Source organism: Vicugna pacos, chromosome 6 (assembly GCF_048564905.1).
Source record: "Vicugna pacos chromosome 6, VicPac4, whole genome shotgun sequence".
Classification (NCBI taxonomy): Eukaryota; Metazoa; Chordata; class Mammalia; order Artiodactyla; family Camelidae; genus Vicugna; species Vicugna pacos.
This window is the reverse complement of record NC_132992.1, coordinates 58,781,122-58,806,076: the sequence shown is the minus strand read 5'-3', so window position 1 is coordinate 58,806,076 and position 24,955 is coordinate 58,781,122. Positions and strand designations below refer to the sequence as shown.

General features: G+C 33.9%; 1 protein-coding gene across 1 annotated transcript; it reads right to left on the bottom strand.

Annotated features, from left to right (window-relative positions):
- Positions 1-827: 827 nt before the first annotated feature.
- Positions 828-22,070, bottom strand: ACTR10 (actin related protein 10). Its single transcript, XM_006199731.4, has 13 exons — positions 21,843-22,070; positions 19,540-19,612; positions 17,565-17,647; positions 16,182-16,290; positions 15,661-15,768; positions 13,821-13,888; positions 13,475-13,554; positions 9,277-9,312; positions 6,731-6,810; positions 6,580-6,653; positions 3,499-3,580; positions 2,344-2,545; positions 828-1,253 (listed from the first exon to the last, which is right to left on the bottom strand). Exons 1-13 carry the CDS (start codon positions 21,917-21,919, stop codon positions 1,072-1,074), a joined length of 1,254 nt encoding a protein of 417 aa, XP_006199793.1. The 5' UTR covers positions 21,920-22,070; the 3' UTR covers positions 828-1,071.
- Positions 22,071-24,955: the final 2,885 nt, after the last annotated feature.

Here is a 24,955-nt window from a genome sequence, read left to right as displayed (position 1 = left end):
AAAAAGTAACACACACATAAATATGAAAATGAACCCTTTCCTATTCTTAATGCTAGGAACCGGCTCTTTCAGGTGTTGGTTTGTACTATCTTCATACATAAAGCATATGGCAAAACTAGGAAGGATCCAGAAAAAGGCAGAATGATTAAATTATGAGTAAGAATGGACTTAGGATACATAGTCTAGAAAATGTATACATTCCTACTCAGTCTTCAGGACTGAGCATACATATGTATGTATTTTCCATCTTCACAGGTACTTAGAAAAAATGAAACCAGTAGAATTCCAGTAAGAGGTAGTTCATTAAAAACAAATGAAGAAAAACAAAAATAAAAATTAAGTAATGACTAATCACATATTTCAAAGATCCCCTGTCTTAAGAAGATAAAAAGCACAAAAGAGATTAAAGACGTTATGAATACATTTATAAAGCAGTTGCATAAAAATGCATAAAATGAAATATCTTTGCATAAACATGAAGTATCTTTTTCTCTTAGAAGTTCATAAAATAAAGTTTAAAAGTGAACATTTCCATATTTTGCTTACCAAATGCTTAACTATGTTACCCAATATTCTCAGTCCAAAAAGTCAAATATATTTCTGGAAAAATGGCATTAGTATAACATGGACACATAAATATCAAAGCAAAAGGGTTTTAAGAAATAGACCCATGTTAATATTTGAAATAACTGGAAATGGTAACATTATTATTTAAATGAAATAATTGCTGAAAATAATGAAATTAATGAAGTCTCCAAAGCTCAGGACAGATTATGTGAATTGGGACAATGTTTTTATTCTTTTTAAAAAATGAACTATGTAAAAACTTTCAAAATTAAACAGCTTTACTATATTTTATTGATACAACTAATTTCATAAGCATCAACTACCAATTTACTACTACACAAGAGAAATCAGAGTCAAAATAATTAAATATTAATGTGAAGAATAATTACAGAAAAGCTTTCACTTCTACTAGTCATCTCTAACAGCATCGCACATACTTTGTACAGTTTGCTTGTAACTGATTAGATATTTGAAATGAAGCAAAGCTGAATTCTAATCAAACTTTCATTTCTCAGTGGAAAATGCTCTCTTCATCAGAGGTGGCTGAGCTTTCCCGACATCAAACATCATTTCCAAAGGTGGGTTATTAAGAGAACACCAATCAGGTATACGGCCTGCCTGGTTATAACATTCCTTTGAGACTGAACGGCTCCCAAGTATGTCTTGCAGTGCTCCAAAAATAGCACCTGTGTGGTAAAAATATTTTTTCAGCTGAGATGAAAACTTACTGGAAAATTTTATGTACACGTACATCCACTGCATTATACAAAAAGAGAGAACAGGTAAAATTCTGTAATGCATATTCACTCTTCAAAATAAAGTTGTTCTATATTCTCCATTTTGAATAATAGAGTAAGCCATAACTCTTGGGTTGAAAATAACTTAAATGGGCTAGATTACAGTGAAAATAAGTATTACTGTGTTTAGATGCAGGTGAGGTAGAGTAGGGTAGAAAGTATTTTCAACTCTGTGTAAATGCAATAAATAACACCCTTAGTTTTCTTGCCACAACTCTAAGATTATATGTGAATAAACAAAACAGAAGTGCAAAACCCAACACGCCAATCATACTATCCTAGAGTCTATGCTGAAGACCTTATGAAGACCCACAAGGCAGTCTCAAAAAAATAATTTTGTAACTAAATCCACCTGTCCTAGATGGAAATACCATTTTGACCAAATGCTACTTTTCAGGAAAGACTTGATTTTTCCCTCTGAATGATCCTGATACCCATTAACTGTAACCGCATCATAAAACATGTATCAGAACTTATACAAATATACACATCCATGATTGTTTTCTCTTCAAAGTAGTCTCTTTATTAGGTTATTTCCATATTTCAATAAAACTATCATTTCCTAAAACATTCAATGAACTCAGTCACAAAATAAAGTGTACTTATAAAATAAGAGATCAATTTTCATATAAGGCTCACAAAGTAGCTTTGGAAGGAATTAAAACGAATGTTTTGAGCAATGGTAGCATAACTGGAATAAATGCACAGCTATCACTATCGCTATTTAGGATGACTTTAATTGGATACAGAAGTTTAAAAAAAATCAAAGTACAAAAGTCAAGAGAAATATGTATATAATTTCAAAACTTAATAATTTAAGGGAAAGTCAATGTTCAAAGAAAATTATTTAATAATTCTATTAGTTTATTAAGTAGGCAATTTTGAACAATGAATCATCTATTCTAATACATTTATTAGTAATGTCATTCAGGAACCAATTACTACATAATCATTATTTTTTAAAAAACTAAATACCTACCTCCCAACCAGGCTACACAATTAGCCTTTGCAGGTGGAGTATGAATTCGGAATGTCTTGGTACCAAGTATTTTTTTATATTTTGGTTTTTCTACCAAATACCTTATCTCTGCAAGTAGTCTGTGGAGAAATCCTGGTAACATAGAGGTACCACCTATGACTACCAAATTCTCTGCTAGTTGCTTCCTGGTGTCTATTGGGCACTGTTATTAAAGACAAATAAAAAAAAAAAGAGTTAAGCTTAACTGTATTAATAATGCTTGACTGAATTTAAGAAAATATACAGATTATATATGACAAATTAAATAGGTGATGATTTTATTACAAGGGCCACAGCAAGGTTTCTTTATCAAGGGAGTTTTTCATGTGGCACATAAATCACTGTAATAATAATATTACCATATACTTATATGGAACTTTAAAGATTTTAAAATCTGATAGTGTAGAATTTTAAATCCCACAGGGCATATAGTAGTAATATGGGAGTATTCTCATTTTCAGGGTAGAATGACTGAATTGAGCCAAGAATATGAGAATAAATAACTTTTCATTTCTTTTTTAGTAAGAAAAATACTTGGAAACCTAATTTTTCTAAGGTACTGTCTTTACAGTATTATATCCAGAGCCAGTTGTTGAGTGGGAAGATAACATTCTTAGAAAAAATATGTTTCCATGTCAGTTCTAAGAATCAGGAATGTTAAAGTCCTTTACTGATGTTATGTTTTTCATAAAAGTCCCCCAGTAGAGCTGTAGAGGTAGATAGTATCTTCCAAAGTGATAGTACTTTACACAGAGTTCTATAATTCCATAGTCATTAAACAAAAGAGACATATTTTGGAATTCTGTGGAATTTAAAATTCAATACTATGCAAACCTGTATTTGAAGAAACTGTAAGCCATACTAGGTATAAAATAAAAATCTGGTATCATTGTTATGGAAAAAGAATGCATGGTTATGTCGACTGAATGTATTACTCCTGGGTTTGAAATGTTGTGGATACCATATCTCAGTGCCAAAACTCAATAATTATAAAATGTAACATAAAAGCTAAAAAAAAAATGTAACCAATGGCTAAAATTAAAAATATAGATGATTTGTAAATTTTCTCTAAAGGGCTATAGTCATAAATTGAAACCTTTCACAAAATAAAAATACCTGCATAAGGGAATCCAATATTAAAGTGGCAACTGATTTCTCTTCATTATCTTGTTCAAAAAGAATTTCCACAACTGAGTCTCTAATGAGATTAAAAACAGAGTGCTTTGTTAATATCTCATAATATAATACAGTACACATCATTAGTCCTACCAACATATTTTTAAGTCCCAGTACTATGTTAATACAGAATAATGATTAAAACCCAAAGTGGTCACATTTGTAAACGAGGAGAATAGCAGCACTTGCCTCACAGGTGTGGCAATGAAGACTCAATGAGTTAAGAGAGCAGCACCTGGCACACAGGAGGTACTCCCTAAGTATTAGCTATAACTATTTTTATGTATAGATTTACATATATTTTTTTTCCAGTTATACCACCTTAAACCTAGTAACAGAAAAGGAGCAGAATTCTGTAAAAGTCAGTAGGATTCAACAAGCAGATCAGCAGTGATACAAGAGATTTAAAAACAAACAAGACCCTCCCCTACCCAGCTCAAAGTATTTCTTTGTTTTTAAAAGTACATGGCAAAGACTGTTAGCTGCCTAATAAAGTATTCACTTTCCTATTCGTTCTCAAATTAAAAGAACCCTATTTTTGATAGCACAAAGAAAATCTCTGTTGTGATGAAATAATTCTGTATCTTGATTGTGGTGGTGGTAATTAAGAAAATCTACATATGATAAAATTACACAGTACAATACATACATATTACACCAATGCCAATTTACTGGCTTTGATATTGTACAATATGTAAGATATATCCATTGAGAGAAATAGAGAGAGAGTACATGGGGCATCTCTACATTATCTTTGCAACTTCCTGTGAATCTATAACTATTTGAAAATAAAAAAGATAAAACTCTATTTTTAATCTAGATACAATGCCCCTCACCAGTTGAGACACTATTTACCAGCGTCCCTTGAAGCTAGATGTAGCTAAGTACCAGACAGTGAGACGGGAGGCAAAAGTAGTATGTGGGACTTCTAGAAAGTCTTCTTTAAAAGGAGAGGAAAAAAAAAAAAAAAAAAAAAGGAGAGGAAGTCTTTTTTCCTTTCCCTCCCTGGACTACTTGCTTGAAACATAGATGTAGTAGCTAATCCAGCAACCACCCTGGACCCCAAGGACAAGGACTACACCTCAAAGATGACAGACAGAAAGAAGTTTTGGTCTTTGATGGCAGCTGCCATACCATCCTTAGACTACCTCTGAACTGCTTTTGAATGACAGACAAATTCCATCTTGCTGATGTCACTATTTCCAGGTTTGTTTAAAAGGAAACCAAACTAAATCCTAATCAATGCAATACAAAACTATACATATACATACATTAATTTTTTTAATTGGGATCAAACTATGCATACTACTTTAAAGTTTTTTTGAATCTTTTTCAAAACAAAATTCTCTTCCTGAGACTCAACCTATTTGCTAACTGTCCATTTCATCAGTACAGTGTACTGAGGCCTACAGTATGTGAACACACAGCTAGTCAGCAACTTGCTGCTATGCCTGCACACTTTTGCTTCTACCAGTTGACATGAATGCTTACAAAGCATCAGTTTTCTTTTTCCAAATCTGTCAGTTGATTTGATATTGAAATAACATAATTTTACAATTATTACTTAACCAAAGAAATAAAAGGATGGAAAATAAGTTGTTTTTTTCTATGTGAATTATGTTGAATGATTTAGAAAGAAAAATAATTTTAAAAATCTTTTTAATATAGGTAATACAACTGTAAAACTCTAGGAGGATTCTGTACCAAGACTTTTTCACAAATAATTTGAAGTTCTCACCATACTTAAAAAAAAAAAAACCTAGAAATTATAAATAATTACTGTTTTATGTAAATTTAACGGAAATCTAGAAGCAGACTTATCAAAGAAAAGGTCTTGGAAAAAAGTCTGGCAAATAAATTACTGGTCTGGACTGTATCTAGTTAGAAAATGTCAATGGAACTGGATTTTTTGGTAGGAAAAACATGTTAGCAAACAATTGTATATTAAATTGGTATGGAATGTGAGACACAGTGGTTTTTTATTTCCAATGTATTTTCCTACTGTTATGTAGCCAAAAAGCTCCATATCAGTTGAATTTTCTAAAACAGATTTTCTTCTTGTATTCTGGGCTCCACTAAACAATCAGAAGAAAATTTTAAATAGTAAATTAATGAATACAACTTAAGAGGTAAAATGATAAAAAGTTACTACCAGAAAGTGTTACATTCTCACTTTTCTGTTTTCCCAATCTACTATCTTTAACATCTGTATATTTATATTTATCCTTTTAGTATCTCAACCTTTATATTCATTATCTCAAAATCTAACGGGATCTTCTACATGTACATTCTATTTCTTTTCTGTGTATTTCCGATCTAGTATTTTACAATGAAATTTTTATAGTATAAATTTAATATAGCTTGGGTATAAATAAAAATTACATTGTTACTGATATAACATATAAGTCCTTGAAACTTATATTGTATCATCAGACCAAATAATGAATAATAAAAAGGTGAACTACTAACTTGTCCTAAAAATTTAGCATATTTGGAAGAATGTATTCTTTTTAACAAGACATTTTTTTGCAGGAGTCAGTAAACTATGGCCTACAAGCCAAATCTAGCCCACTATCTGTTTTTTGCAAATAAAGTTTTATTGGAACACAGCCATGCTCACGTATTTACATATTGCCCATGGCTGACTTTGCATTCCAACCGCAGAGCCGAGTAGCTGCAACAGAGACCATATGGCCCCAAAGGCTAAGGTATTTTACCATTTGGTCCTTTACAAAAGTTTGATGAATCCTGTTTTAAGGTATCACACTTTATTCTCTGCCTCAAAGAATGGTTAGTTTCATTACTTAAATTAATTTGAATTACTTTGAAGGACAGAAAAATGCATTATTTTAAAGTTTTAAAATATTAAAAAGTTGAATAATAAAACTAATCATGAATGATGAGGCTTAATGGAAAACACATAATTATTAAATCAGCAATATTAAAGTTTTATACAAATATTTTTAAAGGCCAAAAATTTATTTCAGTTCATTATTTTGCTCATAAAAATTAAAGTCTAACCTGATTGATCCAAGGACATGTAAAATCTTCTCTCCATCTAATGGGTAGTCAACATTTGGGGGTGGTGACGGGCGCTGAAATGTAAGTATCATATGCGTAAGTATGTAGTCATAAACTCCGGAAAAAAATTATATATTTATTTTTAACTTACCTCAGTATTCCCATCAATATTAAATTTCGCTCCTTGAATTTTTAGTCCACGCTTCAGATCACTAACAAAGCAAGTGCGCACTTAAAGAAAGAGACATTGTTATGGTTTGTAATTGAGTCGTTTGAGTTAAAACAATTCTATTCAAGTGGACATGTTAATCATCCGTTCCCTCAGATTTTATAAACTGTCTTTAGTTAGCTTATGATAATTTATTCACAAATAAAATACCTTTTCATTCACTGAGGAACCATAAGACATGCTGCATGTTTGTCTTCCATAAAGCCACATTAAAAAAAAAACCTTTGAGAAAATGAGTATGTTTTTTGGTATTCCTTGTGTAAAGAGTACCACAATAAAAATGAATTTTAGCATCATGAAAATGTACCTCTTCTAACTGAACAGCATGTTTTTTTGAACCAGATTGACATTATATATCTATCTGATTCTTTTTAAAAAATCTTGATTGGTTAGAACACAAAACCACATTTTGGTCTTAGTTGCAGTAACACTCCTCTGTTTAGGGTTTTTTGGCATGATTATTTTCTCCCTCTTGGCACACGTTATCACTTTTTATTTTTTACTTTGAATATTTATCCTTTTAAAGATTATTTCTGTTGCAAAGCACCTTTTACAACAAGCACCTTCAAATTATTTTCAGAAATAGGCAGGAATTAAACATTTTTTCAAGCAGAGACAAAACTGATGTTGAACACAAGAAATCTAATGCTTTGGTTGCTTACTTGCAAAACATGTTAACATAAACTTATATATTTGTTGAGAATCTACAATATGCCAAGGACCTACTATATAGCACAGGAAACTATATTCAATATCTTAACCTATAATGGAAAAGAATCTGAAAAAGAATATATATGTGTATATATACATATAAAACAGATCACTCTGCTGTACACCTGAAACATTGTAAATCAACTATACTTCAATAAAAAAGATCTGCAATATATTAATATGCTAGACAATAATGTAGGTGCTCAAGTTACTTATGTATTTTATACTTTAAGTCCTCATAACTATCTAAGCAAGGTAAACACTTAAGACTTCAACATCTTATATACTTGGCATAGGGAGGTGCCCTTCTTAAAAGAAACCAAATTCACTGAATTAAACATCCAAAAACAGATAAATTACACTTAAGGATTTTAAAATAATTGAAAAAATTTAGGTATTAAACTACATGAGTAACTGATATGAGTGTTTGTCAGTGTGTGTATATATTGCATACTCACTTTTAATAGAAGTGGGTTCCCATTGTACATATTATTCAGCAACAAGTTTTTTCCCCATAATATACTACGGACATCCTCCCAAATCAATACATCTAGCTCCTCCTTTTTAATAGCTATATGGTATTCCTAATTATGAAGTCACCAAATTTTACCCAACATCCCCTCTTAGATGTGATGCACTTTCAGTTTTTACAAATATGCCAGAATGCTTTCCAAAAAGGTTAGTTTTAAATTCTTATTAATAGCAATATATTAAGTTTCCCATAATCTCAGGAATACTGAATGTCTATCTTTACAATTTTGTCAATCTGAGATGTTTCCCTGACCAATAGGAAAGTTAAACATCTTTTCACAAGCTGAAAGCTATATGGGAAAAAACATTCCAAAGAGTTAACAACTATTACATCATAGGGGATAGGAGTGGAAGAAGGGAAGGGCAACTGTTCATTTCATTTGAGATATTTCTGTATTATTTGAGCTACTGCAATAAGCATGTGCAAATGACTGAAATTTTATAATAACCAAAGAAATTTTAGGCAATTATACCACATAACTAAGCAATATAATGAACAAGATCCATTTTGCAGCCTTCGCTCTAACCCTACCTATTGTGTGACACTGAACAAATCATTTAATATTTCAGGGACCCAGTGTACCAGATTATCTCCAGGTCCCATTTAACTCTAAAATCCATTATTGTCTAATTCTCTATTAAATATTCTAGAATATTAATTTTACTTGGCACTCTCAGTACTGAAGAATATTACATTTTAACTGCTTTTCCTTTTAGTGCACCAAAATACCAGAAAACAATTTAAACATTATCATAAAAATACACTCTAACAGAGAAGTAACATATCTTATTAAAGTGCATCTAATATTCTTTCCTCAACAGTAGGATTTCTCAAGTCAGGAAAATGACTTTATAAAAATGTATTTATAAAAGGTATTTTAAAAACTAGAGTTAAAAAAATGCTAAACAACTTAAAATCAGTGGCTTTCATAAGCAATTTAACTGCTAATTCATACTGTGAAAACTGCTAATTCCCTGCTAACTCTGTATATTCTATCATTTAAGTAGTTTCCTCAATAATACATCATAAATAATGCCAAAAGCTTCCATAAATCTGAAGAAAAACAAAAATTTTACTTTCATTATTCCACAGCCTATGTGTTAAATATTTTTAGGGATTACATTATGGATTTAATATATTTTATATCTGTGTAAATACTTAGAAACACATGCCCTCCAAATGAATACTTAATGATGAAGGGAGCAAAAATGGGAACTTAGCTTACCTTTAATATCCTCTAAGACACCTTCTGGAATTGAACCTAAAACAGAAGTTTGATTTAGAACTTACAGAACTTTAATAATAAGCAGAAACAGTCTATTAAATTGCATCCACATTTCCATTTTTCATTTCAGCAAAGTTAAAAAAAAATACTATGATTTTTTAGGAGCCAAACAGAAAAATCAACTTTCCTTTTAGGGAAGAAACTTCATCATTCAAAGCCAAGCCAAAGCACAGACGTTGAAGCCAGATGTGTACAAAGTGCTACAGAATGTCAGATACTCATAAATTTGATAAAAACAAGACCTTAAAAATATAGTAGAATAACTAGCATTAGATAGAAATTGACCAAGAAAATCTTTTCTACTGTAAAAAGATTTGTTGGTTATCTTATGCTCAAGTACTTGGAAGAAATGTAGGGCTCAAACATGAGCTATCTACTTTTCTTTTACAAAAAGTGAAGTTTCAAGTTTGCTTATCTTTCCTGTGATAATAAATGACTGTCAGTGACATGCTAACCTAATACGTATTTGTAAAAAGGATCACACACAGACTTAATTTTTTCTTCACAGTGAAGGTGACATTTATCTATTCAAAGAAACCTACATACTACAGGAAGACTTTGGAAGATGGATGTTTGGATATTTTACCATGTTACGTGATTTTGTTGTCAACAAATCTAGTTTTCTGAGTCAGACTCAGAAACAAAATTTTAAATTTAATCTAAATTTAAAATCTTCTAAACTTGGAATTTTTAACCCACTGTTAAGTATGTAAAAATATTACAAGAACAGATTATTTACATCAAGGAAGATAGAAATGTATAGCTACTAAAGGAATCATGATTTAATAAGGGTAATCAGGTACTTCTTCCATCTGGATCTACACATCTTGTCAGCTATATCTTTAAGTTATGACAGCCAATGAAACTAAGAATTAAAATAAACTTAAAAACTACACCTTCAAAATCTAAGGCTATAACCTTTACTAAATAATAAACAATATTTAGTCACATTGCTTTTTTGTGAGGAAGCAAAAAATTTTACCATTAGTAAATATGACTTTAGAATTATTATTTTACATTTACTATACTGCCTTTTTCAAATTCTTCCTATGGTGTTTCATAACACACTAATAATGATACATATATAGTTCATAAATAAATATAAATATAACTATGTAGTGAAGGTACATACTCAACATTTTTTTACTGATGGGGCCAGTCTGTAATCAAAAAGTTTGAAGACTCCTGTCGTTAAATGTTAAACTTTATCTCACAGGAGGATATAAAGATTTCCAAAACTGGCTTTAAGTCTGGCTACAAACAGATGAGAGAAATGTAACTAGATTATAAGAACCTACAGTTTAAGAATAAGTGCTAAAAACCATAACATTTCACATCTGCTATACTCTCTAGGAATATTCAAATAAATTCCTACATGTGCCAAAGACATTTGGTAATCTGAAAGCAGTTTTCTTTAGGCAACATGGAAAGCAAGCTTGAAAATAAAGGGCTTATTTTAGCTAGGAGTAGATGCTGCTTTGGGAAAGGGCTTCTCAATCTTAGTGAATGATCACAGCCCATTTAAACTCTGCAAACGAGGAGAAGAAAGAGCAATGCCAATGGCTCTGACTTTGAAAAATCGTATTTAAATTTCAGTTAATTTAGGAGAATAAGAAGTATAATATTTTGTATATACTTTACATTTAAATTGTGCACTTTTCAAATCAATGTACTTAGGGTAGTCTTCATAAGTTGGTATACTCATTCTTTTTTGAACTAGGTTCTAAATACTAATTGAAAGAGGCTCATTCAGAGTTCACTTCAGGACACCTAAGTCTATGTAAGACCTGTATCTAATCTTTGCTAAGGAAACTTGACAAGAGATACTTTACGTGTATCTGCATTTCTGATTCTCCTAAACAGATCCTTCAGCAAACAGTGGTATGATTTAATTCCTCAACTAGTAGGACTGCAACACTAACTATTGCAGACTCAGATCTGGGGGCATATGAGAGGGAAAGACTAGAATCAGAGTGCAAAATGGTTGGTTAAAGAAAGGGTGTTCAAGAACATACAGTTCAGAATTTTAAGGAAATGTCAGGGTCAGTTTTAAAGAAGACCTTTATTAAAACTGCCTTGGGCTTTTTCCTCCCTTGGATCGGCCCACCTCCTGTTCTTGGAGGTGTATTTTTCCTTTTCTAAATAAATCTTTTAAAATTCTTCACTACACAATGCACTGTCTCCCAACTGTAGACTTATCTTTCGTGTATGACAAGAACTGAGGTCTTTACCTTTTGGGGTAACATTTTTTGGTGCCGTGACTTGGACTGTGGTTAGTACTTTGCGTGGTGGCCACAGCAACCTTGGATTTCCCCATTCTCCCTCTTAGTTTACTTTTCTATATTCTAACCTAATCTCTCCTCCCTCTCTCCCTCTCCCTCAAAAAGAAGAAAGAAAAAAAAAATGTTGGGATGCTACACTAAACTAATTATCTTTGGATATCTTTTATAAACTGTCATCATGATACCTAAAAAGGTAACAGAGTTTATCTGGAATAGAAAAATAGCAATCTGATCTACAATGAAGAATGCTATTATCTTAACTACTTAAAGAACCACAGAAAAACACTATATGCAAGGATAAATGTCCTTAAAAACCCACCTTTCTCTTTGCAACATTTATTCAGACTATACTAGGTGCTATACTAGGTGCTACAGATTGAGAAATAAATAAGACAGGGATTTCCAAAGGCTAACGAAGGAAACAAGTTAACAGACAAATGAGACTATGTCATATGTGCTATAATAAATACTGCTGAGGGTGTAACAGAGAGGGAAGCAATTTATTCTGCTTAGGGAAAATGAGGAAGGCTTCACAATTAAGATGACATTCTGGCTCAGTCATATAGAGGGATCAAAAACCTAAACAGGTAAAGAAAAATATCCCAGGTAAAGAAATAGTATAAATGAAGGCAGAGGACTGTGGAAGAACTACAGTGCAAGGACTATGGCCTAGAAGACCGTATGAAACTTACTGTAGCTGAAGTAAGGTGCAAAGGGCTGAGTTTAGTAGTCAAATCTAAGAGGTAGAGTAAAGTTGGATTGTGAAGAAACATGTATATCAAACAGATAATTTGAATTTTAACCTGTGGGGGTCAGCAAAAATTCTCAAGCAAAAGAGCAATGTAATCAGATTTGTTTTCTGAAAGTTATTCTTGGCAACAGTGTGAATTAGACTGGATCAGTCCAAAGAGTAGGCTCCTATAATAACGCAAGCAAGAAGCAATGAGGGACTAGTTTGCAATGTCTTTTTTTTTTCAGATGATAGAAAAAAAGAGATGTTGTGGATGACAGAAAAAAAGAGACGAAAAAGAGATTTCTGAGGGAGAACTGAAAGGATTGATAAACTCCCATTTTCTAAAATAGAATGTAAGGAAGATGTTATCTTTATCTAACAATGATTTTTTTTTAATTATTTTATTTTGGTGGTGGTGGGGAGGTAATTAGGTTTGTTTATTTTTAGAGGAGGTACTGGGGATGGAACCCAGGACCTTATGCATGCTAAGCATGCGCTCTACCACTGAGCTATACCCTCCCCTCTCTAATGATTTGTTGAAACAAATCTAGGGGAGGAGATAATGTTTACTTTTGGAAGTCTTAAGTTTGAGGTGCCTAGAGGTATGCCTAGTTTATATCTAAGAATCAGCTGGATATAAGAAGTTTAGAAAAACGGTCAGGCCCAGTGATACACTTGAGCATCAACAGCATAGAGATATAGCAGAAGTTATGGGAACAGAAGAGATCACTTTTAGAAAGCCAGTAGGAAGAAAAAGGAACAAAAAACAAATTCCTAGAAGAGTAACAGCAAAGAAAGTAAGAGCAGAGGAAACTAAGAAGGAATACTTGGAGAAATTAGAGGATACCAGAGAACACCATAAAGGTGAGTCCTGAAAGCCAAGGAAAGAGACAATATCAAGAGTATATGATAATCCACAATGTCAGAAGTTCTAAAAACAACGATTAAAATTCACCTATTGGATTTGGTGATTAATAGCTCAATGATGACTTTATAATTGAAGCCATGACATTAGAGTGATGTGGGGAAGAGAATAACTATGCAACAGAGCACAAAAAAAAAATGAGCTGAAGAATGAAAAAGGAACGCAAAACCACTGTTAAATAGTTTAAAATGAGTTTACCCATCACAGAGGGAAGGCTCTGTTCTTTAGCAGCACTGGTGTCAACAGTACATTGTTCCAACAGTTGAGTTTCCAACTCTCTGAAGATAAAAAAAAAGTTACTGGAATTAAAATCTTACAGCTGATATGCTTTTCTTATTTAATACTTTTGCTTCATAACATATCATGATACTTTAAATAAAAGTAGTTTTACCCTCAAAAGATGAATATAACTCAAGGCTAATGAAGAATGGAGTAAATAACACTGAATGTCCATATTACAACCCTCTATTGATCACTGTCAAAAAATTAGCATCTGTTTTTGTGGCATAAGTGAGGCAAATGTGCTAAATGCCAAGAAACTTACTTGTGAAGTGCTCTTCCTCCAAGGGGGAGTGCTCCCCAACAATTTAGTACTGGGATTCCTTCATATATCTACAAGGTAGTCAAGGATATTACTATTTTAGGAGATAAAATGTGTTTTCCTCAATATTTTCCTCACCTCTGCACTACTGTTCTAAATCAGCTTGGATGCCAAAGTTTTATTTCTTATTTTTAGAAGAGTTACAGAAAAATCAGTCTTTTTTTATATTCTTCTCCAACGAAAACAGTTAAACATACACACACAGAGAATTCATTAGTTAGAGCTAGGCTGTCCAATAAAGTAGCCACTGTGCACTTGAAATGTGGCTGATCTGAATTGAGATGCACTGTAAGAATAAACTATATAGCAAATTTAGATAATATAAAAAACCCTGTAAAACATCCCTAATTTTTTATGTTGATTATATATTGAAATGATAATATCTTAAATATATTGGGCTAAATAAAATATACTACTAATTTCAGCTCTTTCATTTGTACTTTCAAAACTGTAGTGCCTAGAAAAATTTTAAATTACATGTATGTCTCACACTGTGTTTTTATTAGAGATAACAGGATAGTGGACAATATTGTACTGTGAGTTTGCTACGTTACTTTACATATTTCTTGCTGATGTTTTTTAAGTACAATATTTATGAAAAGGAAAAAAGTATATTAGTAAGAGCATTGGCTTTGGAGACAAAGACAGGTTTATATATTGGCCGTATGCTTCTACGATCTTGGGTCAACTACCTATCTCAACTTTCAACAATCTTATTTACATAATGAGGAGAATAATACCTATGTTGCAGGGTTGTTATGAGACTTATACATAAAATACTTTATATTTAAAAAGTTATTGCCTAACTTAGTTCCTTAGGAGCTAATGATTCTTGACTTCCTTCCCATGAGTATTTCTTCTAATAAAGTAACACGCAGATCTCAAAAACTGCAAGTCATGCATTTATGTACTTTAACCTCCTTTTCAAATGCAGCAAATGTCCACTATAACATTTCTAAGAGACACTGACCTATCCTCTGCTTAAATTCTTCTAATGACAAGGAATGTACCAGTTTATGGTCAGTAATTTCATTTGGGGACAGTTTAAATTACTAGAGTTCTTCCCAATAGCAAATATAAAAACTGAGCAAGTTACTATGTGCCATACTTTACATACATTACATGACTCACTCAAGTCACACAATGTCCCTATGAAGTGGAATTAATTTAATCCCACTTTATAAATGAGGAAATGAGGCCAAAAGAGATTAAGCTATTTGACCAGTATCATACAACTAGCGAGAAGCATAGCTGAGATTTACATGTATGTGTGTATTTGATTCCAAAACCCAAACTCATAAACCCTATGTCATTCTGTATCCATGACAGCCTTAGGAGATAGAAAAAATATGTATTCACTTTTCCACAATGAGCCCTTCAGCTATTTGAAGGCAGCTTTCATGTCCCAAATAAGTTTTAATTTTTCTTGGTTTAACTTTCTCATTTCAGTTTCTCCTAATTATTCTTCGCATGATCTCTTCTTAGAACTTGACTATCCTAGTCAACTTCTTTAACACATCCTAATTAGCTGATGTTCCTCTTAAAAACTGAACATAATAGTCACAAGGTCTGATCTCTGGAGTATACACTGGGACCAAGTCATATAACAATTTCTACAAAAAATAAATTTAAGTCTCACAATCCTATGAATTTTTTCCACATATCTCACATTTGTACATGATAACCCAAAATAGTTTGATTCAATAAAAACTATCTGTAATAAGCCTAATTATTTTAAAGTAGAGTAAAAACTGCCAAATTAGCTGGTTCACAAAAAAGATACAGGTAACACCAGGCTTTCCCTATATCCACAATCCAGGACCATGGCAGAGTTTATCCCAAGTGTAAGAAGAGCCATTAGATGACTTGGAGCAAGCAGGACAGATGGAACCTAGAAAATAACAAATCCAAAACAACAATAGCAACAATAAAACCAGGATGAATGTTAGTAGTTGAAGGTATTCTCTTACATTTCAAATATATTTGAAAAAATTCATAGTTATATTACAGTACCTATTCAACCATTTTATGGCACTTAATTAAGAACTAGTTTGTTGATTTATTTGAATATACACAATAATCGAAATATAATACAATAAATAAAAACACTCTTTAAATTCTCTAAGTTGTTTCACTCTGAAATGACATTATGAAGCACTTTTATTAATTCAGTTCTCTCTCTTTTGGAGAGATTCTTGATTGTCTTTATTCATACAGTTTATATTATGAACTACATTTTTAAAACATTACAATATAGTAGTTAACATTAAACTGAAGAACCACAAAAATCAACAAAATAGGTACCTCAAAATACTTGAAAAGAACACGAGCAAGTGTCTCTCTGAAATGGGAAGGACACAATACCGACTCAATAACCACAACTCTGCGGTCTCTGGGATTCACCAACAGATGCCTGAAAAGTGATGGTTTTGTTTTTAAAAGTAAATAAAAGTTTGTACTTATATTGGTACATAATGCAACTTGTCAAGATTAGAGAAATCATACCACCTTCGCTTAAGAAATTTTATGACAAAATGACATCTTTATCATCCAGAAAAGATAGCTAAAACAAAATTTTTTAATGTTTTTAAAGTTTTTACACAATTTTAAAAGGCTACTTCCCATTTACAGTTATTATAAAATACTGGCTATATTCCCCGTGTTGTACATCCTAGAGCCTATTTTACACCCAACTGTTTGTGCCTCTCATGCCCCAACCCCTATATTGCCTCCCCCCACCCACTGGTAACCTCTAGTTTGTTCTCTGTATCTGAGTCTGCTTCTTTTTTCATATTTGGTAGTTTGTTGCATTTTTTTAGATTCCAATTATAAGCCATATCATACAGTATTTGTCTTTCTCTGTCTGGCTTACTTCAGTTAGCATAACCCGTTCTAAGTCCATCCATGTTGCTGCAAGGGGCAAAATTTTGTTCTTTTTATGGCTGAGTAGTATTCCGTTGTGTATGTATATACCACAGAGAGACAATGTTTTTGACCTCTTACCATGTGCCATGCACTGTGTCAGGAAATTTATATCTATTAACTCAATTATCTCAGAAAACAAAAACTACAGCCTATCATGAATACTAACTTGAGCCATTAAAAAGATATTTTCTTTTTTTAGGCTACAAAAGTAGTGTATGCTCACAAGACTCCAAATATTATAGAAGTTTATAACTTGGAAAACATAAAAATATCTTACATTTCTGCTATCCAGAAACTACTACTTAGAGTAGTTTGTGTATCTTCATTATTGTGTAATACATGCATACATTTTAACAGAAATACTCATTCCATGGATGTTGTTCTGCAACTTGTGTTTTTTAAATTATCAAAATATCAAAATAACTAAATAAATAATCATAATATCTAAGACATTTTTCTGTATCAGTACATACAGATAAAGAAATCTTCTTAAATGACAATATATTGTTTTCTTATATGGATGTACAATAATTAAATTATCCAATTCCCTTTATTAATGGACATTTGATTTGTTTCCAGTATTTTCTTATGCTTGCCAGTTTTCTAGTCTTCAAATACATTTTGAAAAGACTGAAAATAAGAAAGTTAAAATGGCAATGACCGTTAACCTCTTTTTTTTTGTCATTAGAAATAATACAACCAAATACAACCTAACGATGGGCATTAGGAAAAGCTGGGGAGAAAAACACAATTGCATTTTACCTGAAATACAGGATGTGGATGAATTCCTTGAGGTAGGAATATAATTCTTCTGTATTGATATTATATTGTACAACTTTGATAGGCTATAAGAAATTTAAATGATTTATTAATTTACAATAATAAAATAATCTCAAATTAAAACACGCTTTAATTACTAATGGATTTTCTGGTAGTCAATCAAAAGCAATTTGAATTTAGAGTAGATGCAAACATTAAAATAAATTAATCACTTAAATTAGAAATCTTCAAGAACTGGTATGTCCAAGATGATGAAATGTTTTGGTTTATGGGGATAAAGGTGTGTCCATAGTAAGTAAAGAGCTGTGTTCATCACATTTTTCTTCCATCTGACATCATTTGGCAGCACTGATAAAAATCAGCATCGATTAAAAAGCTTCAAAGGCTTCCTCAAATACTGCAGACCTGGTTCAGTCCGTGTTACTCACTCCCAAAGCACTGACACTTTCCCTTTTGTAGTATCACCCCACTTAATTACTCGTAAAATGTCTACTTTCCCATTAGACTACAAGCTCCACAGGGCAAGAACTATTTCTGGCTTGCTTATAATATATCCTCCTTCAATTGATACAGTGTCAGGCACCAAGTACATAGCTCATAAGTATGTGTAGCAAAAATGAAAACATGCAGCATTAGCACTTAAACAGTATATGCAAACGCTAATGAACTATGGGTGCCACAGTCAACACTAATACATCATAAGAGTTTCATTTACTGTACTCTGCTCCAACATTTGCTTTTATGAAACGAAACATGTTCATATTTGTTAAATAAGGGAATGACGTCCTTATTATATGAAGGTTGTAGAGTTCATATTAGGTGAAAGGAGCTGAAATTATGATAGCAGGTTATAACCATTATTGACTCAGTGGCCAAAAATAGGCATTCTCTCAGACCTATTTTTAAAAAGTTTAAATGATCTTGTGTACCAGGGGCTCCAGTACCAGAGTGGACCCATACAAGACTCTTTATCAGGCTGCATATCCTCCTGGTCCTACCTTAACAACAGCCCAAGGGACTTAGAGCTCACTTTTGTCTGCACTGTCACAGTAACCACTAAGCAATGGTTTCAATTATTTCATTTGATTGTAAATGTCCCTGAGAGAGCCTCCAGCCACAGTTAGTCACACCTCAAAACTATTCTAATTTTTTTTTCCGAAGGTATTAATTTTTGTTTTTGCTACTGCTCGGATTACAAAGTTCAAATGGTTTTATGTGGTCTGCTCCAACCCTATTTTTCCCAAAAACCTTTTTTTGTTTGTGATCTAAAAGAGGTTTTTCAGGAATGCAAATACTAAGTTATGATAGAAAAATCTATATTTGATTTTAACAGGTGAATTTTGTGCCATGCAAAAATATTCTTTCTATTGTTCTACAATTCCTAATCTGCCAAATGAGCTCTGGCAAGAAACTTTTCTTTAAAAAAATTTGTTTTTCACAGGTCTTCTGAATTACAGATAAAGAAATGATGACCTGGCTTATACTTTAAACAGGGTAAGAATAAAGTGATGCTATAATTACATTACAAGACTTATGTAATTATTATACTAAGGTTAAAAGCTTTTTCTTAAAATTACATAATTCCATTTATATAAATTGTATAGAAAAGGCAAATTTACAGAGACAGAAAGAACATCAGTGGTGGGCTGAGGGTGGGACATGGGATTAACAAACAGGCATTAGAAATCTTATTGTGATAAAAAAAAGTTCTAAAACTGGACTATGGTGATGGTTGCACAACTAGATATATTTACTAAAAATCACTGAATTGTACACCTTAAACAGGTAAATTTTCTGGTATGCAAAATTAAACCTAAACAAAGATTCAAAATAGTTTTCTTGGACTATGATCATAAGCTATATATTTAGTACTGTTCTAATCAATCTTACTTAAAGTCACATTTTAAAATATTTTACATTATGGCATTTATTTTGCTAATTTGTTAAAAAATAATACCTTAGGCATGCCAGCTTTTTTTATCACACTAGGAATTATGCATCTTGGACCAGTTTCTCCTGCAAATCCACACCTGCAAATAAATAGAAAATTGAAATATTCAACTTACTATAACATTCTTTCTGTATATTTTTCATAGAACAACTTTTTCTGTATTTGTTTCTAAGCAGTGGTCACAAAACATCTAGAAACATCCCTGATGCGTTCAAAGGGACAAAAAAAAACCTTAGGAAAAGTTAATACCGTCTATTCATAATTGTGTATAAAGGTAAAAAATAAAATAGTCTCAAATTAACGACAGTAAAATCAATGAATTATTTTAGGGTAGCCTTTACTTTTTTTTTTTCTTTCAGTTTTTAATTTTACTTAAATTTTAGGTAGCACATCTCTACAACCCTGGATCTATATTCCATTATGTGACTTCATTCCTATAATTCATGTTACTCATAATTCCATCATTCTAATATTATTAGTTTCACATTGTTGTGTTTCTTTTGGTCTATTTTTTAAACTATGCATATTTGACATAATTATAATCACACAATTCATACATCATGAACTCATACAATAAGCTTCTGCCCATATTATTAATATAGTCTTCGTTCTATCATTTTTTAAATTGCATAATATTTCACCGTTTTTTTAAAACTATTCTCCTGAGTATTTAAGCATTTCCAATTCTGTTTCATGTAAAATAAAACTTTGCTAAAGAGTTGCTAAAAAGGACTACAGTGTAAGTTTATCCTTTTTTTCCCCCCACACTGGGAGACTTAATTTCATTGTTTTAATCAAAACATTCCACGACGGATTGCCTTAAATAATTTCTGAGGCCTCACTGATACGATACTTATATGGGAGGGGAGGCCCATTACCTTGTGCCACAAAACGGTTTGGTATAACTAATGACATGCAAACACAATTTGCAAAAGCAGAGCATTATCACAATATAATATGAAAAAGGTTGGTTGAGGAAATAGATTTCACATTCAGCAAATAGATTCCACAAGTTTATTCTTAACATTCTCTCTTCTTGTCTTCCTGGTTTTCAGTACTGATCTCCTCCTATTCCCAAATAGCTCTCTCCATCTTCTATTAGTCACATCTCCATGTTTACTTGTACCAGTGCTCCTCAAATTCCCCAGGATGCAACCCACCGGTTGGCTGCATAAATTCATCTTATCACCCTCCTGTTGTCTTTGTCAATAATTATCCTCCTATATAGTAATTTTCCACTTCTCATTTCCTCAGCATATTCAAGTAATTACCTTTGGGTGTCAGCTTCAAGGTAATTCTATGATGCTATTAAAATAAACCTTTAAAAATAAATAGGAAAATATAAATATGGGAGTATCTTGCATAGAACAGTAAGAGGATGTCAGGAACCAAAGACTATGTTTTATCCAATTCTCGATCACCTGAAGTCCAATTATTAAACAGGCTCTTCTGACTATTTCCTCAACAAATAGTTATTAAATACATACTATGTGTTCAGCACTGTTCAGAAATACATAACAAATTTTCAAATGTTTCCATTTCAGACATGTAAGACGCAATTCTGTCACTCTCCTTCCTGAACTCAGTACAAGGGCTCTCAATCTGGAGTCCAAAAACCACTGTGCTGATTCACCAACCTTCGAAATTGTGTGCAGGTATTTTAAGGGTTGTGTGGCTTTCATTTCATTTGTGGCTTTCATTCGGTCGTCAAAGGGATTTCTGCCATCTGAAAAGCTGAGAGCCACTACTCCAGTGTTTACAAATTGCCTTTTAAAATATGTTAAATTTCCTAATCGAAGAGTTGGAGGTGGGAGGAGGGTGGTGCAGCAAAAGACCTCTGGAGTCTTTTGTTTATAGGGTTTCACTTCTTTATGCGTTCAGTCTCCCTCACTCGATTTCCTACTCTTGGAAAGCAATAGACCTGTCTTACACATATTTGAACTTCCAGCACTAACAGAAGCTCTGTTCACTAAAATTTAATAATGAAGGTTGTCATCAAGTATTACAGTTCGGCCGCCCCTTCCTCAGCAGACAAGCCTAGGGTAAGCGGGGTCTCGGTTCGCTGTCATCCCCTGCATGGATGACCCCGAAGGGTCCGTGCAGTTTGGGGTGATGACCCAGGGCGGCAACAAAGGCAATTCTCCTGAAGCCTCCCGGGCCTCTCCAGGAATCAGAACCAGACCCGAGGGAAGCAAAGGAGACGTAAAATGCCGCTCCTAGAGCCTGCGATGAGGGCCCGGGCTGGGCCTGGGGCTCGGCTACCCGCCCTCCCCTACGGGACGACCGCAGCCAGCGCTGCGGCCACTCACTTGGTAAAAGCCTCTCCCAGGTCTATCACGACCGCCGTTTTCTCGCCGCCGCTCCCCAGGCCTTCGTACAGCGGCATGGTAGTAAATACGCCGGTAAGAAGGAGGGCGCGGACTCGGCGGCCAAAAGAGCTCAGCTCTCGGGGGGCGGGGCCAGAGCGACGGCGCTCGAGCCGCGGCGACGGCGGGGGCCTTGTGTGGTCGCGGCGCGCCGGGCTCGGGCTGTCCCAGGCTGTGCCTCATTCCGCGTTGGTCTCGAATCCTGGCAGGCACCCCCGTCTGGGGGACTAGGGAGGAAGGGGGTTAGGGAGGAAGAGGCGCGGGCGGCTGCTGATCAGAATGTGGGAACGCAGAGAGCCGAGGCCATTAGGCGCGCAGGGCACCCCGTGTTGGGGCGGAGCCAACGCTGGGGACCTTCCCCTGGACACGCCCTCAAGTGGCTCTCGGGGCGGAGGTCTTTCGGCTTACTTCTGTGGTCAGGTTTTCCGAGAGAGCTCCACGCTATGGCTGCTGAGAGAAAGGACAACCCAAAAAGCTTTGATCTGTGCGGTCTCGGGGCACAATTCTCTGTGCCAGGTGTTTCGCCTATCATTAATTCTTCTCAAGAAATACCAAGAGTAGGTATTAGTCGCTTACCTGTTCGAACTGAAGTAATGTTCCCAGTGTCCCCACAGCAAAGCCAGGACTGGATCCCAAGACTTTAAGATTTCAAAGCCTGTACTACTGATGGCTTAGAGAATAATACATACACATCTTTATATGATAGTCATTGTGCTGAAAGTTAATTTTAATCTTAAAAAAGCAGTTAAAGTAGCATCTGCAAATCTATGGAGGAAAAATCAAGGTGGTTTAATGGAAGGAACGTTGAACCACGGGTTCTTGTTTATTCTAAAACTGAGTAGCTGTGAAACCCAGAAAAAGTTAGTAAGCTATCTTTCTGTGCCAGTGTGAATACACAATAAGAATTCTATAATATGGAGTGTTTACAACTTTGTCATTTCACACCTTTTTTTCTTTCTGCTGAAATTGACTGTGAAGACTGGAGTCAGGGGGTAGGTTGCTGTCTTGTCTCTAGGACTATAGGTAGAGGAGTGACCTGTTTTCCCCCAGTGGGTCTTGCTTACCTACTGTAGATGTCTAAACATCCCTACGAAAGATAAATTCTTTCTATAATAAGACTTAAGGCTGTATAATGCATAAGCTTGGACAATGTGATACTAGTAGAATTCACTGATTAGTAGTCTTCCTGAAAGTGAGTTGCTGGAGGTAAGAAAATGAAGTTGGGGTTGTGATGGGGAAGGAAACGTCAAAAAGAGTGGGAAAGGATTGAAGCATTTTGCTTAATAGGGTGGGAGTGTTAAAACAGGATCTTACTCTGGGATTCAAATTCTGTTTCTGCCAACTTCTGTCAAGTCTCTAATACTTTTGATCATCCATTTTCTTATCTGTGAACTGCTCCTTCTCAAGGTATTTATGAGGATCAATTGACATTATATTTTGAAACTATAAAGTGTTATTATTATCCATCCTGTGTTTTCTGTGACTGCTCACCAGCTGGATTAGTTTCCTAGGGATGCCACACCGAAGTACCACAAACTGAGTAGCTTAAAGCAAGGGAAATGTATCCTCTCATAGTTGTGGAGGCTAGAAGTTTGAGATTAAGCTGTCAGCAAGGTCATGCTCTCTGTGAAGGCTCTAGGGAAGGATACTTCCTTGCCTCTTTCTAGCTTCTGCTGGTTGCTGGCAATCCTTGGTTTTCCTTGGTTTGTAGGTGCATCATTCCAACCTCTGTCTCTTACATCACCTCGTCTTCTTCCCTGTCTCTCTGTGTCTTCGCATGATGTTCTCTTCCCTGTGTTTTCACATTTTCCTTTTGTGTATCTCTGTGTCCAAGTTTCCCTCTTATAAGAATACAAGTCATTATATTAGGGCCCTAATCCTAACCCAGTATGATCTCATTTTAACTTGATTATGTCCACAAAGACTCTAATTCCAAGTAAGATCACATTTTAAAGTTTCCAGTGGACAAGAATTTTGGGGAATACTGTGCAACCCAGCACACCAGCAAAATGTTCTCCATAGCTCTGCCCTCAGACCTCTTCTCTTACTGTATACCCTCTCCTTTGACAGTTTCTTTCACCACCTCCCTACATATCGGTAGAGCTAATATTTATTGAGTTCTATTTGCTAGCTCTGTTTGCTGTCTATAATCCCATTCATTCTTCACAATGAGCTAAGTGTTAGTATGTCTGTCTTACAAATGAGGAGACTAAAGCTGAAAGAAATTAAATCATGTGCCCAAGTCATCTCAGTGGTTAAGTGGCAGAGCAGGAATTCAAACACAGTTTGACTCCAGGGCCAAAACTTCGCAGTGTAATTATAAAGTAGTTATATATTAATTCAATTAATTGTATTTTATCCTAGAATTTTGCAATCTTAGTATATGAAGTGATCTAAGAGTCATTCAAGTCTAAACTCCAACCTAATATAAGACTTTCCTGTCCATCTCTGATGAGAATTATCTCCCCAGATGGTTCCAATGATGAACAGAAGACTAATAACTAGTTGGGATCTGCAAGATACTGAAAAATGCGTTTGCTAATACACTTAGCCATTAAAAAAAATGGAAAATGCTGAAAGGATAAGAATCACTTTAAAGAAACCCAACTTCCAACAGTTTGGCATACAAACCCGAGATCAAGTCCTAAGTCTATTTGTTAGCTGACTGACCTCAGGCAACTCCGTTAAACTCTCTGGGCTTTAGTTTTCTCCTTTGTTTTCTGTTTGTTTTTGTTGCCCAGTGGTTTCTGACTCTCCTTTGGGTAGAATGATGACTTCCTCAGCAGTCAGTCAGCCTGTGTAACTATTATCCAGATGTGTCCTGTTTTCTTAGAAAACCTCAATCTTTTTTTTCTTTTTTTTTCTCTCTCAGTTTTGCTGAGAAATAATTGACATAAATCACTGTATAAATTTAAGGTATACAGCATGTTGGTTTGATTTACATACACTGTGAAATGATTAATAAGTTTAGTTAACATACATCCCTTCATATAGATACAGTAAAAAGAAGAGGAAGAAATTCTCTTTGTGGTGAGAACTCTTAGGATTTACTCTTT